This window comes from Syngnathus typhle, linkage group LG12 (genome assembly GCF_033458585.1).
Source record: "Syngnathus typhle isolate RoL2023-S1 ecotype Sweden linkage group LG12, RoL_Styp_1.0, whole genome shotgun sequence".
Classification (NCBI taxonomy): Eukaryota; Metazoa; Chordata; class Actinopteri; order Syngnathiformes; family Syngnathidae; genus Syngnathus; species Syngnathus typhle.
The window spans coordinates 9,259,765-9,274,777 of NC_083749.1; the positions used below are offsets into that span (position 1 = coordinate 9,259,765).

The 15,013-nt window shown below is 40.8% G+C and overlaps 1 protein-coding gene across 1 annotated transcript; it reads right to left on the minus strand.

Moving 5' to 3' along the window:
- Positions 1-336: 336 nt before the first annotated feature.
- Positions 337-14,465, minus strand: mfsd14ba (major facilitator superfamily domain containing 14Ba). The gene is made up of 12 exons (XM_061294255.1): positions 14,185-14,465; positions 11,332-11,430; positions 9,245-9,307; positions 8,865-8,992; positions 8,391-8,505; positions 7,725-7,943; positions 6,466-6,579; positions 4,728-4,799; positions 4,029-4,141; positions 3,793-3,890; positions 3,454-3,611; positions 337-3,333 (listed from the first exon to the last, which is right to left on the minus strand). Exons 1-12 carry the CDS (start codon positions 14,257-14,259, stop codon positions 3,061-3,063), a joined length of 1,527 nt encoding a protein of 508 aa, XP_061150239.1. The 5' UTR covers positions 14,260-14,465; the 3' UTR covers positions 337-3,060.
- Positions 14,466-15,013: the final 548 nt, after the last annotated feature.

Genomic DNA, 15,013 nt, shown 5'->3' on the forward strand with positions numbered 1-15,013 from the left:
TCTCTCTCTCTCTCTCTCTCTCTCTCTCTCTCTCTCTCTCTCTCTCTCTATATATATATATATATATATATTATAATAATTAATTATTATTTTATATATATATATTTATTTATTTTCACTCGTGATGGTATCTCCTCACAGGGGTCAAATTCTCTGGGAGTGCCCATGCACATGTAAACTGGTGAAGAAAAATCTTTTGAAGAGCAAACTAAAGATTTAATGCTCTTTTTTACATCTGAATTAACACAAGAGCATAAACAACACGCTGAGAGAGACTCGGTTATGATGGTGTCAAAAAAAAATCCTGTTTTAATTTGTACTGATCAACAATATGCCTGAAAACATTTAGAGCCGACATTTTACAGTAAATGGCATGTACAGTTAGTTGAATCGCAAACATTTGAATTCATGTACAGTATTTACAGTGCAGAGACACTATGACTGATGTAGAGCTCGCATTAAAATGGTTAACAATCAGTTAATGTTGTGCACATTTGCATCTTGTGATAAGAGCTTGGGGGGGGGAAACATTATCGACAGTTGTCTTATTTTTTAAATGCCACACACTGTATATGACAAAATATCAATGGTGAGGGCAATGGTTTTGTGGCAGTTTGTTACAATTAATGGTTTTTCAAAGTGATGATTCCACGAGAATATTGATGGTGAAAACAAGCTAGTCCTGTATGAGCCAGTTGAGTATTGATTCGATGACTGCAGGAAAAAAGAAAATATCGGTTTAATTTAATCAAAAATTCTATCTTCAGGTTACAGATTTCCTGTATTTTTAACTCTCAGTGTCAAAAGCAAAGGTTAATCGCAGTTCATATTGTTCCAGTGAGTTAATTAACAGAAAATCTTAAATTAGCCATATGAATCATTGTCATGTTCAGTTACATTTTTAGGTCATAAAGCAAACACTTTTACACTGTGCCACTTTTCTACAGACAAATTCTTGGACATTCCTTCCTCATTTTTTCTTCTTGAAAGCTTTCATGAAGCACAAGCATTATACCTGCATTGCATTACCTGCAAGTTTCATCTTAAAGTGACAAAGATTGCTTTTGCGTGAAGCATAACACACATACATAGGTAGGGAGGAGAACACTGGTGAGGAAAAAGAAAAAGTGGGAGCACATTCACTAATGATACCACAACTTGTGTTATTTTGAGAATACATTTGTAACATGGTAATATTGTATGATTAAGAATGTCATCTACTGCTGAATTAGCACCAGAATGTTTGCAACAATAATGTCTAATAAATGTACTCAGAAGTACTTTAAGACTACAAGTTTAGATATTATAAAACAAATCTAAGAGATGATAAGAGGTTGAGTGTGATCTGAGGTAGTATGATGATTTAAATTATCGGAAGATGCTATGCTATTGCCCGATTTTGAGTTTAACTAGCTTTTCAATATTTTCTAAAGATAAATATTAAGTGGTCTGTGCCTGTCATGGCTATAATCCCCAGATTATCAACTAGCCTGTCCTGTGAAGGGTGCTTCGTGATATGGACCTTTCAGTCTGTACACGAGCGCTGCCACAGTTTGGATCACATTGTTGGCAGGAAAACCGGATTTGTTTCCGGTGAGGATTGGACTCTGACAAGGTTGTCCTTTGTCACTTATTATCTTTAGGGTCAGACGCTGCTGAGGCTTTGAGGTCTTCCGAACTGGGGTCCTCTGCAGATGATTTCGTTTTGTTCAAGTAGCTATCTTCCACTCTTTGTGAAGTAGTTTACATCAGAGTATGAAGCGGTTGGTATTAGAATCAGCACCTCAAAATCTGAAACTATGTTCCTCAGTTAGAAAAGGCTTCAGTCCCTCCCCGGGATGGGGACGAGCACCTGCCCCAGGTGTAAGAGTCCGAGTATCTTGGGGTCTTGCTCGCATGAGGAGTTTTTTTAGCGAGAGATTGACAGTGATGCGTACTTTGCATCGGTATGTCGAAATGAAGGGCGAGCTGTGGCAAGGTGATTCTCAATTTACCAGTCCATCTATGTTTCTATCCTCAACTTCGGGCACAAGATGTAGATAGTAGAAAAACCAAACAAAATCACAAACAGCTGCTAGAATGAGATTGCTCCATAGGGTTTAACTACCCCTAAATAATACTCTAGGAGAAATTAAGCAACCCTGGAGGTGCACAGAGTAAAGTTCACAATGTCTCTCAGCTGCCCTGGAGATGTCTCAGGATCTCATGGAAGAGATGGACAAAGTGGCAAAACAAGTCTGAGGTTCACTGCTTAAGCAGTTGTCCAAATGATCAAACCACAGAGCAGTGGAAGAAGACAAATGGACAGATTGATGGAATTAGGTATTTAAAAATACATCTTGAAATTCAAGATTTGATGTGGCTCAATTATCTTCCAGGATATTATAGTAGGTTCTCATATTTTGTTCTTTCTTACCAAGTAGAAATTTACAAACCACCACTGATACATTATCAGCTGTAAATATGTTGCAGACATGTTTCTATAACAACAATACCCATTAAAAAATGAACATCAGTACAATTCAGCTTTAAGATGAAGCTGAATATGATAACTTCCTTGAATTGAAAAAATCTTCTATTTTAGGCATAAAGATATACAACAGTTCCACCCTAAAGACTTTCAGTTCAGCTGGGTACTCACCAAGAGTGAGACACTATTTACTTTCAAGAAAACTCTTAGGAAAACCAAAATATATATGATTCTCCTTTCAATCAAATCAAAAGCTGGTGTCATTATCAGTGTGATCCGTGTTGGTCACAACTTAATTTTACCAATCACATACTTTCACATTAGGCTCACATTTGGAGCACTTTGCGCGTGCCACTCTGTTAAACCAACTGCTGCCTCTGCTGGTCAGTCCAGTGAATTGCTTGTCCCGCCCACTGGCAAAGCATCAATGCAATTGGAGGATCTTACTGCCAGTCACAAACTTCAGACTATCAAGATACTGTACTTTTACCCTCACAGCAGCAATGGAAATGTGCTCTTGCTTCAAACAAAATGCCAAACAATCAAATTACAATGTGAATCCCACAAGCTTTGGTCCTATCAGTGGTCCTTCAAACAATACTGTCCTGCAGCAGAGGTTCAAAATCCTCATCACTGGTGGTGGGAGGAGTTTCTTCGTCGCTGCCTGGTAGAGGTGTGTTAATGTGGATGCCTGCCAGGGACGACAGCGACTCTTTGCTTGTTGGCCGAGGCTTGTCACTGAGAGGCAGCTGGGATGATGAAGAGGCGGAAGATGCTTTTTCTGGGATGAAGAGAGCAACGAGGAAGGCGACAATCACTGTACATGACCCCAAAAGGAAAGGTGGGCCAGGGATGAGCGTTTGCTAGAACAAACAAGAAAAAAACCGCGTTAATAATTTAATAAAGTGATGGTTTGATATCTTGTTCCTCCTGTGTTTTATTAAAAACAATCAAGAGTCTCTTTAATTTCTTTGTGTATGTACCTCAGTGGGACTGTGAAGAGGCAGGGGGTCAAAGTCTCCCTCGATGGGGTCCATAGTGTTGAGCTCCACGTTGAAGAGAAAGAAGATAAATCCATACAGAGCTGGACCTAACCCGTTACACAGACCTCGGATACCCGTGATCATTCCTTGCGCCACACCTATGGAGACATATTGAACTCAGGTCAACATAATAAGTCACTTAGCTTCAGACTGCTAAGTGCTCATAATACATGACCTCTTCACATGAGTCCAGTCACCAATCCTAATACTGGTGCAGTGACCTTTCATTGTGAGAGAGATGGGATCTTAGCAGAAAAGGGTAGAAGTTCTCTTTGTCACCTTGCTTATCTGGATCAGCAGATTGTGACACCAAAGCTGAGACTGCAGGGAAGGTTATAGATGACATGGCTGCAACAGCACCAGCTGCCCACATCATCCTGTTAACATAAACGCCCAAACACATGACAATATGATTATCTGGGGGAATAAGGTGGGAGTTTGGGTTAAGGTATCCTTCGCAGAGTCTGAACAGTGGTGATGTTCATGCAAAAAAAAAAAACACAAATTGATCTCACCAAGGCTCTGATCCAAAGCCATACCAGGCCAGTTGAAGAATCTGGAAGCCCAGACCCAACAGAACTGTGTTCTTATTACCAAGAGTCCTCATAAGCAGTGTGAGCACAAGAGTCTAAAGACAAAAACCAGGCAAATTATTATTATTATTTTTTTGTATACTTCATGAGTTGAGCTGCATAAAAAAATTCTGGTTAGCTGAAATTATGATAGGGTCACTATCAAATATTTTTAGATTGATTTATCGAATAGTTGGACAGTTTTGTTTGCATTAAATGGTATTAAAAACATTTTCTGCATTCCGCTTATGTTGTGTGTTTTGCGAGTGGTTGCTTTTTGAAAAATGGACAGTTGAGAGGCTAAAAACAAAACGCTGTTAGTTTTGAATATTTGCTTAGACTACGTATGATAATTACTAACACCACCACCAACAACAACAGCAGCGACAGCAACAACTACTACAAAATAGCATATTAATGTCACGACACGATTGTTCTCATAATCTGGTTTCCTTATTCCACTTCATTAGCTATAGTGCTCGGCGGCACGGTGACATACTGGTTAGCACGTCCGCCTCACAGTGAGGAGGATGGATGGATGGATGGATGGATGGATGGATGGATGGATGGATGGATGGATGGATGGATGGATGGATGGATGGATGGATAACTGTAGTGCAAATATCTTCTTGAGTGTCTTACCTGTGCAACAATGGAGAGAATTCCTACAACTCCAATAAAAACAGCAATTGTTGTAGAGGAGAAATTGACGACCTGCAGGGATTTTACAAAAGTGAATATAATTAAACATGCTGATGAAATATTGCATATTTACAACAAAAAGGTATGTTTTCCTTTTCTTTCCTCTTTAAGTTAATAATTAGATCAAGTGTTACCTAAAACATCTAAGAGAGAAAATACACATCCACTGCACGACAGATTGTATTTTTCATCCACATGCATGTACTCGACATCTTGATTCTGTTTAACGCTGATACTATTTTGAAAAATACTATTTTGTGATGTAAAATGACCTGTTTCGAGATATACCGTTTTTTTCCGTGTATAGTGCGCCCCCATGTATAGTACGCACCCCTAACAATGGCATGCTGATGCTGGAAAAAAGCTTGTACCCATGTATAATACGCACCCAATTTTTATGAATTTTTTTTAATTTTTTTTTAATTTTTTTTTTTTTTAAGTCCCAAAGATCGTCACACACGCAGGGAGGCAATGGGTCCCATTTTTAAAGTCTTTGGTATGGTCTTAACTAGGCTGGATGTCATTTTTTTTGTTGGCGTTGATTTCTCCGACTGCCCCTAAACGCACCACCGCGCTCCGTGCGCACACGGCGGCTCTGTATGGGAGAGACGTTGTAGAGGAATAAAAACACCCTTGGAAACCAAAACTTGCCCCTCGTCGTGACTCGGAGCCGCAACAAATGTTTCGGATTTGTGTAGGGTACATTGTGATAGACGGCAAACTAGCAGGTGATCGAGCGAGCGTCTGATACAAGAGCATTGCGGTCGTATGGAGCGTGTTTGAAATGAACAGCAGAGACGAAAGGAACAAGGCAAAGTGTTGTGAAATAAAATATTACCTGTAATACGCATTTTGTTATTTGCTGATTGAAACTGCTAATTAAACTGTGAATTGAAACTAATGGGTGGAGAACTGAACTCTCGCTCTTTATATAGCTGACGTGTCTTGCGCAACCGTTCTGCGCATCTGTAATGGCGGCCTCCGTATGACGTCCGGTCCGCGATGGAGATTAAAAAACAAACAATATTTGACAATAACACACCATCGAGGATTGCACCATCGCATCAAACGATGTGTCGTCAATTATGAATTTTACTAAGTGTGTTGGGCAGGATGGCTGAATGCGATGCGCGATTGACAACAAACAAGAAGAAAGGTGAGTTTTATTTCGGGGGAGATTTGTCATGTCTCGTCCCCAGTTTTGCTATGTGTCTAGGTTGCCATAGTTTCTGTTCGTGTCACCCCGCTCTTCCTGTGTCACCTCAATTGATGTAACGTGTTTTGTATTTAAGTCCTGTCTGCCCCTCGCTCACCGTTGGATCATTGCATGTGTTACTGTCATTCTGTTCCTGTCTTTGGTAATGTCACCCTGTCTTTTTGTTCCACGACTTTGTCGGTCAGTCCTGTTGTTGGTTTTGTTGTACCATGACTTTATTTAAAAAAAAAAAAAAAAAAAAAAATTTAAAAAATAAAAAAGTTTTTTTTTTTTTCTTTGTACCCATGTATAATACGCACCCCAGATTTTAGGACAATAAATTAGTAAAATATTGCGCACTATACACGGAAAAAAACGGTAATTCTTTGTTCATATCACAAACCGCTATAAGGAAGTGCTACAAGGGAGTGTAGCTTCTAACATCGGTGGACCTATTAAAGAGAAGTAGTGTGTGTATCTTACCTGTCGCAGGTAGAGGAAGAAGCTGGAGTACTGTCCAGCCTCTGGTAAGTATGACAGGAACACTGTGATACATATGAGTAGGACTGTGGGGTCCTGACCAACCTTCCTCAGAGACTGAAAGAAAGAAAGCAAAACAACAATAGAAAGTCAGGAAATACAAGACAGAAGTAGGTAAAAAAACACCGCCACATCGTAGTTATGCTTTACTTCGGAAGGCGGTTATGACTGTGAACCCAAATAATATGATGCCGGATGATATGATCACCTCTTATTACATACAAAAAAACAGCCAGTAAAGATGGTTTGTTCAAATATTATTTCATTTATTTTAAAAATGGGACAGGTTGGAGGATTAAATATCTTATGATTGATTGATAACCCTATTAGCAAAGCATTAGTGTGCATAAAGGTCACAATATTCGCATCAGGTCATCATGAGTTAGAATTTCCTTTAGGTGTATTATATTTATTGTCTTATTGATAAGCTCAGTGGCCTTGTGGTATGAGTGTCCGCCCTGAGACCGGGAGGTCGTCGGTTCGATCCCTGGCCGAGTCATACCAAAGACTATAAAAAAAATGGAACCTGATACCTCCCTGCTTGACACTCAGCATTTAAGGGTTGGGTTGGGGATGCTGTAAAGCTGCACCTTCTTGGGCCGCCCTGCATGTAGCAGTACCTTCACCTGCTGGGCAAACGACCCTCTGAAGGTGAGAGGTTGGCAAGGCGACGGCACGACCGCTTGACACCAAAAACAATATTTGTGCTGGTAAGACTTGCAGAAATAACTGCTAGTCTACTCATCCGTCGGATCGACGGGAGATTCCATCATCATTGATAAATAGCAAATGTCAGAGCAAAGTACATTTTGATTGACTAGCAAACGTGAAATGATGTGGTGGGCCCCCTGTGGGCGTTCTGTGGGAACCACCACTAACTGGTTTTATGTTTTTAAAGATTGCATTTTCATCATTTTAGTAAAAATACATATTTATTATTATTATTGCTATTTTTCCATCATTATATTTTATTTTCAAATGTTATTTACACCACGTATATTTTGTTTCTGCTGCTTTTATCTGAATAAAGTTGAGTTAAGTGGTACATCCATCCATGGTATGAATGTGATTATTATTGGGCTAATTCTGCATTAATGTTCTTCTAAAGTGGCTTAAGTAAGGTAGAAGCAAAAGGTAAGTACCTGTGCAGGTGTCGACTTTTCCTAGTAACCCAAATTGTCATTTTTAGACACAGTACTTACAGCGAAGGGGTCCGCTTGTTCCCAGGATATTGGTGCACCCCAGGTATTTAGCCTCATTTTGTCCGGCAGAGACTCAGGCACAGCAAGCAGGATGAAGCAGATGTCGACGAGGGCGATCAGTGTAGCCACCAGAACCACCAGGTTGTCCCCATACCATGCTGACAAATATGCCCCAATTGCTGGACTTGTCACCAGGCTAGCTGCAAACGTAGCAGACACCTGGAACAAATGGACAATAGGAGGAATGGAATGCAGCATTGCGTTGACTTGAAATGAACATTTCCTTTAACTGCACATGCCGGCTCCACAAGCAGCCAAATATGTAACTATAAAATAATAATTTTGCAGTGAGTCACTGGCTGCCATTTAAATGGATGACAAATTGCAGCAATGAATCATTCACACTCCATATTTCAACAAAAGTCAAGGGACTGTTGACTTTTAATGTGTATCTTGTGTTCACTCGAAGCCTTAAAGATAAATCATGAACAACATATCTAAATTTGACGTGCCTCATTGTTTTCTTGAATATCCGTTTGTGAATGCCACGGGTTCAACTATCCGCTACAGCTGAGAAGCATACTGTAAGTCCTTTTTCAACGATGGTTAGCAAGCATTTGGTAATAAAATTAACAAACCTAAAAAGAAAGATAATCCAGTACTTACCAGACCATAAGCTGTACTCCGCTCTCTTTCATCTGTCACATCAGCAACATACGCAAAAATGACAGAGAAGGTGACAGAGAACGCTCCTGACATGGAGATCATGGCAAAGTACCACCTGTTAAAGAAGGAAGAGAGAAGTCACATCATAGATATATTTCTGAAAAAGAATTTCAATGTTACTTCTTGGCCATTGCTCATTTTTTAGCAATATTAGCAAAGGTATAAATCACTAAATACTATTTAAGGAAAGTGTTTATGGCTTTAGTGGTTGAATAAAGAAGAGTTGATGCTTGCCACAGTTTGAGACTGACTAAAGAAGCTATGACAACAATGCGGCCCGCGATAAAAATGAGTTTGACACCCCTGGTCTATTAGATACAGCAGAACAAATGATTCCGTGCAATGTAATGAAAACTGTGAAAGAAACGTGGTAAGTTAATGTTTATTGTAGAAAAAGATTACACTGTGACCTACCAAGGGCTGAGTCTCATGAGAGGGATTGGGGCACAGGTGAAGAAGACAGTGACCAACAGGAACGAACGCCTCCCCCACACATCAGACAAAGCACCAATCAGAGGGGCAGACATGAATGATAAAAGACCCTTGACAGGAAGAAAAAAAAAGTCAGTGACAGCAAAAAAACATTTGTAAAAAATGCTGAACAGTAGTTAATAAGGCCAATTTCAGTCCTACCAAAATGTGAAATTTTTATGCCATTATGTTTCTGTATATCAATTCAACTCTTGACGATGTAATTTGCAGTAACCCGAGTAGTCTGATTTCAATTTTCCCCCCAAAAAATGCAAAAGCCATACCAATGATTTGCAAATAAGATTTTTGAAAAAGATTTTTACCTTCACGCCTTGAATGAGTCCATTCATCAGGAACGTGTGCTGTGGAAATGTTTCATGTAACACCTACACAGAAAGACAATAAAGATAGATCATATTTTCATATTGTTTAATAAACTTTGTACAATCACTGCCACTGTATCTAGTAAAAATAAGGCAGCCATACTACATGAACTACATTGGTAATTCTCAAAATATATTTTAACCACCAAATCAAGTTACAAAGATATTTTACTGAATGGTATCATTATTAATATTGTTAGTATTTCTGCATTCAACAAAAATATAAACTCAGGGATAAAAATAAATTATATGATGTAGAATTTCTAAAAAGTAATACTCTTCCTTTATTTGAGTCCTCATCATATTTATTAAATAAAAATGTGATTTCCACGAGTTCTGGTTTTGAGTAAAAAAATTGTCGATACATTTCCAAGCAGAAAATGAAAGCTATCTTCACGGATCACACCACTTTACCCGGGTTGTTTTGTTACTTTTTAAATACTTAATACTAATACATAAAATAAACAAAAATAATTGGTTAATAAACAGTTGGGGATTTTTTAAAATACACTTTTAAGGAAATAAGATTGTTTTTGATTAATTGATGGAATATTTGATAGACTAATGGGTTCTAAAAATATTTGATAGTGATAGTCCTCAAGTGTTTATCTTCTGTGCAATGACATTGATGAGGATAATTACTAAGATTGGCAAAAGCACTAAAATCCCAAGGCGGCTCGGTGGGGCACTGGTTAGCACATCCGCCGGTGTGGGTTCGATTCCACCTCCGGCCCTCCTCCCTATGTTAAGTTTGCATGTTCTCCCCAAGTCCGAGTGGGTTTTCTCTGGGCACTCTGGTTTCCTCCCACATCCCCAAAACATGTGTCAGGTCTAAATACCATCAGACATTTATTTACACACTGGAAACAAAGAGGAGAAGACAACCAGTATTCTTTTGCTCGCGAGGAGAATTAGGTAGAGGGCCCAGTTCACAGTCCTCCACCAATTCTGACCTGCCCTACCGTCATCTCCTCTTTTTATATTGGGTTGCCCCGGTTACAAGAGGCATTGCTACACTAAAGGGAGGGGAGAGTGTGACTGTAGCAACGCTGTTCAGCTAGCTAATAATGTGTGGTGCGAGGCCGCATGGCTTTGGCCGATCCGTGACCCCAGGAATGCAGAGTCTGTTCTTAGATGGTTGGCAGCCTTGTTCCTGGCTGCAATCTCCAAACCTGGATGCCGTGTCCCTCTTGTGCACACACTCCAATAAACGTTAAGTAGATGTGAGATAACTTGCATGAAGTCTACTTCAACAAACATTGAGTAAATATGGGATAACTAAAAAACTGTCTTGGAAAAAAAACAATCAAAAGAGAAAGGACTTCTCTTGAACTAACAAAGAACAAAGGTGTTCTGTTCATAACTAGTGAGGGCCTCTCACAGGTAAGACAAGGAAGGGAGTATAAGGACTCCCCAAGGCTGGCTGGCAGATATGTTGGCTTGAGCGAAGATATGTGACCTCCGGTTTCAGGCCGACCAGCGCTTCAGCAAAACTAATTATTCTAACAACATGCTTAGTAGAAACGTCCATACAGCGAAACAAATGATTTCGTGCAATGTAATGAAAACTGTGAAAGGAACGTGGTAAGTTAAATGTTATTTAAAAGATTACACCGTGATCATGAGTTCATAAATTATATTATTGAAAAGATCACACCGTTGTCATGAGGGGGATGGTAGGCTGATTGAGCACTTCAAATTGTCCCTAGGTGTGATTTCGAGTTCAGGGTCTCCGCCGCCTACTGCCCGATGACTGCTGGGATAGGCTCCAGCATGCCCGCGACCCACGTGGGGACAAGTGATATAGAAGATGGATGGATGGTCATCACTTTGTATGAAGAAATTGGAAGCTTTTTGTAAGTCGCAGTGGGATTTTAGACAAGGTTCAAATGGCCTTGAGGACTACTCTAAAGTGAAGTGCTATTCTGGTCAGCAGACCACAGATGTTTTCGCTGTGAACTGTTGACGAGTCTGTACACTTGCCAAGATGCAAGTTTGTTTTATGTGTGTGACACAAACTTACTCACCGTGAGCATGGGTGTGGTCAGTAAACCCCAGGCAAAGAACTCAAGGAAGATGACCACAACTGCATGGTACACACTTGGTCGGCCGATACCCTGTTGAAGCTAATACACACATTCAAATCACTACTATAGTTTAGTGAAGCAGAGAGGCATACAATCTAATTCTGTCACCAGAGTTTAATGTCACAGTTGGGGAGTGTCATACCTCTGTTAACTCAGTAAAACTCTATCACGGACATAAAACAATAATAGCATATAGTATATATATATACATATCACGCATTTAATACATACACATACACACACACACAATGAAATGCTCTTGTGATACCACCACGTCATTGTCATGTCAGTATGCATATACACTGCTCAAAACAATTAAAGGAACACTTTGAAAACACATCAGATTTTTTAAGGGGATATCTATACCGATATGGACAGTTTAATGTCTCAGGAACAAAAGGATGCCACATCTTTTGATGGAAATAAAAGTTTTGAGCCTACAGAGGGCTCAGTGTACAGACACCCCAAAAATCAAAGTGAAAAAATGATATGGCAGGCTCGTCCTTTTTGCCTAAATTTGATTTCTGCAACTCAAAATTCTTTTCAATATCTTGTGTGGCCCCCACGAGCTTGTATGCATGCTTGACAACGTCGCGGCATGCTCCTAATGAGACGACGGATGGTGTCTTGTGAGATGTCCTCCCAGATCTGTCTAAGGGCATCACTGAGCTCCTGTAAAATCTGAGGAGCAACCTGGCGGCGTATGACGGACTGAAACATTATGTCCCAGAGGTATTCTATCGGGTTTAGATCAGGCGATCGTGAGGGCCATTCAGTTGTGTCAATTCCTTCATCCTCCAGATACTGTCTGCATACTCTTGCCACAACAGGTTGGGCATTGTTGTGGATCAGGAGGAACCCAGGACCTACTGCACCATGGGTGCAAGCATTACATCCCGATACTTAATAGCATGCAGTCAGACTGCCGTTCTCTAGCCTGTAGAGGTCTGTTCGTCCCTCCATGAAAATGCCTCCCCAGACCATCACTGACCCACCACCAAACCGGTCATGCTGAATGTTGCAGGCAGCATAGTGCTCTCCTTGGCTTCTCCAGACCCTTTCACGTCTATCACAGGTGCTCAGGGTAAACCTGCTCTCATCTGTGAAAAGCACAGGGCCCCAGTGGCGGACTTGCCAATTCTGGTGTTCTATGGCAAATCCCAATCGAGTTCCACGGTGCTGAGCAATGAGCACAGGAAACACTACAGGACGTCGTGCCCTGAGGCCACCCTCGTGAAGTCTGTTTCTGACTGTTTGGGCAGAGACATTCACACCAGTAGCCTGCTGGAGGTCATTCTGTAGGGCTCAGGCAGTGCTCAACCTGTTCCTCCTTGCACAAAGATGCATATATCGGTCCTGCTGATGGAATGAGGACCGTCTACGGCCCTGTCCAGCTCTCCTAGAGTAACTGTCTGTCTCATGGAATCTCCTCCATGCTCTGGAGATTGTACTGGGAGACACATCAAATCTTCTTGCAACAGCACGCATAGATGTGCCATCCTGGAGGAGTTGGACAATCTGCTCAACTTCAGAAGGGTTAAGAAATCACCTCATGGTGCCAGTCGTGATAATGACTCTAGCTAAAGCCAACACTTGTGGAAAAACAGTTAAAAAAGATCAAGAGGGAGGAACTTGAAATGGCCTCCACCTGCAAAATCAGTCCTGTTTTGGGCACCATCTCGTTGCCCCTCTAGTGCACCAACACCAATGCAGCGGAAACTGATTAACAACCCCCTCTGCCACGTACCTGACCAAAACCTTATCAGAAAAGTCTAATTGAATTCATGTCATACCCTGATAAAAAACTGTTCCTTTAAATTTTTTGAGCAGTGTATTTTTGTTACATTTTGTTTGGTAGTGTGCCACGAGACTTTATTCATCTAAATCGTATGCCTTGGCTCAATAGAGGTTGGCAAACACTGCTCTACAATGTAAACCGATGTAATTAATTTGTAACTGATAGTCATCCATTCATTTTCTATACAGATAAAGACAAACAACCATTCACACTGTAAGTAAAGTGATGTCTTCAATTTAATTTGCAAATTAGAGAATCCAGATAAAATAAACTCCACATAAAAAGGCTCGAGCTGGGATTCGAACACAACTACAAATCTGTGAGGCGTCTGTGCTACCCACTCTCGCAGCGTGCAATCTTAGTAATTGACAGGCATTACATAATTTTCTTGTCCAACCAGCTGTACACAAAATTCAATACAATACACAGGAGCAAAGTCCAAATCGATGTGTTTTCTTAACTAATCGACAACAAAATATTTGCTCATATGAATGACAATGTATGTGTCAGAGTGATTGCAATGCGGTGAGCTGAGTTCACCAGAGATGTTAAAATGGACGCTTGAGCATCTATTGTAGAGGGTGCAGACTGCCACTGAACGCTGTGTGTTCGAGGCAGAGTTGTTATGTAACAGATAATGGCTGCATCCTGAGCACATCACCATTGCTCTGATCACAGCCGACTGATTGATTATAACACAAATGGGCCTCTTCGTCTTATAACGCGCCCTATTATACTGTTTGACTATATTGCGTTCAAACACTTATTCAAAACCTCGTTCTTTTCAAATGAAATATTGGTCTGATGGTGTGTTTTGCATACAATGAAAAATAAATGTCAAATGATATCATAACATCATATGACGAATTAATTCACGTGATCGCTTTCCAATCCAAATGGTGATAATTACAATAACACGTGCAGGGTGAAATAAGGACAATGCTGAACGGATTGCTGAGGCAGAATGATGTTAAAATGGCGTGTCATCTACCCACCGCGGCCCCGTCCTTCATGACGATCTTCTTGACAAGAACCACTCGGCCGGTGCCTGCCGGCGGTTCCCCCGCCATCTCTTCACACCTGCCGCCGGTGACGAAGCATCCTTGCCGCGTTGATATCCGCGGTTCTCCGGGTGGTTCCAGGATGTCACCTTAAAGAGAGCCCCGAAGAGGCTAGACCGAGCGAAGGGATTACGAACAGAATGCAAGCAATAATGAGATGATCGTCTCAGGGTGGATAGTTCGTTGGTTACTCCATCGGTTTAGTCAGCACTCAGCGGTTCACTCCGTTGGGATGGTGCATTCACGCATACTGTCAAGTTAGACATGAGGAGCACATGACTTCCGGTTCGTCTTAAATTTTCCCATCGGGCAAAAAGAGCAAAATTTTGCGGACTTTATTGATTGATTGCAGTTGTTCTCATGTCTGCGTTACTCATTGCTTAAGACACAGCTATGATGGCTCCATAAAGCACTGACTGCAGTTAACTAATCATGTGGTTCCATTTTGAATTGGCTCTCTCAGTTTCTCGCACGGTAATTCGTTCAACCAATAAATACAGTAAATTGATCAAATTTAATTTATGATGTTTTCTTCAAATGAAGGAAAGATGTCGATCGTGAACCACCGATTTGCGTCTGTGCATTTGGCAAAGTATTTATTTTACTTTGAAACATTCCGGTTGTTGTAGCAGTAACAGACGGAGACGGACTAGCAGTGTGTAATCTTATCACGTGTAAATGGCAGTGGTCTTGGCTGGCTGCTCGTGCGTGTGGGTGCGTGCGTGCGTGCGTTCGTGTGTCTGATAAAATAACAACAAATGAT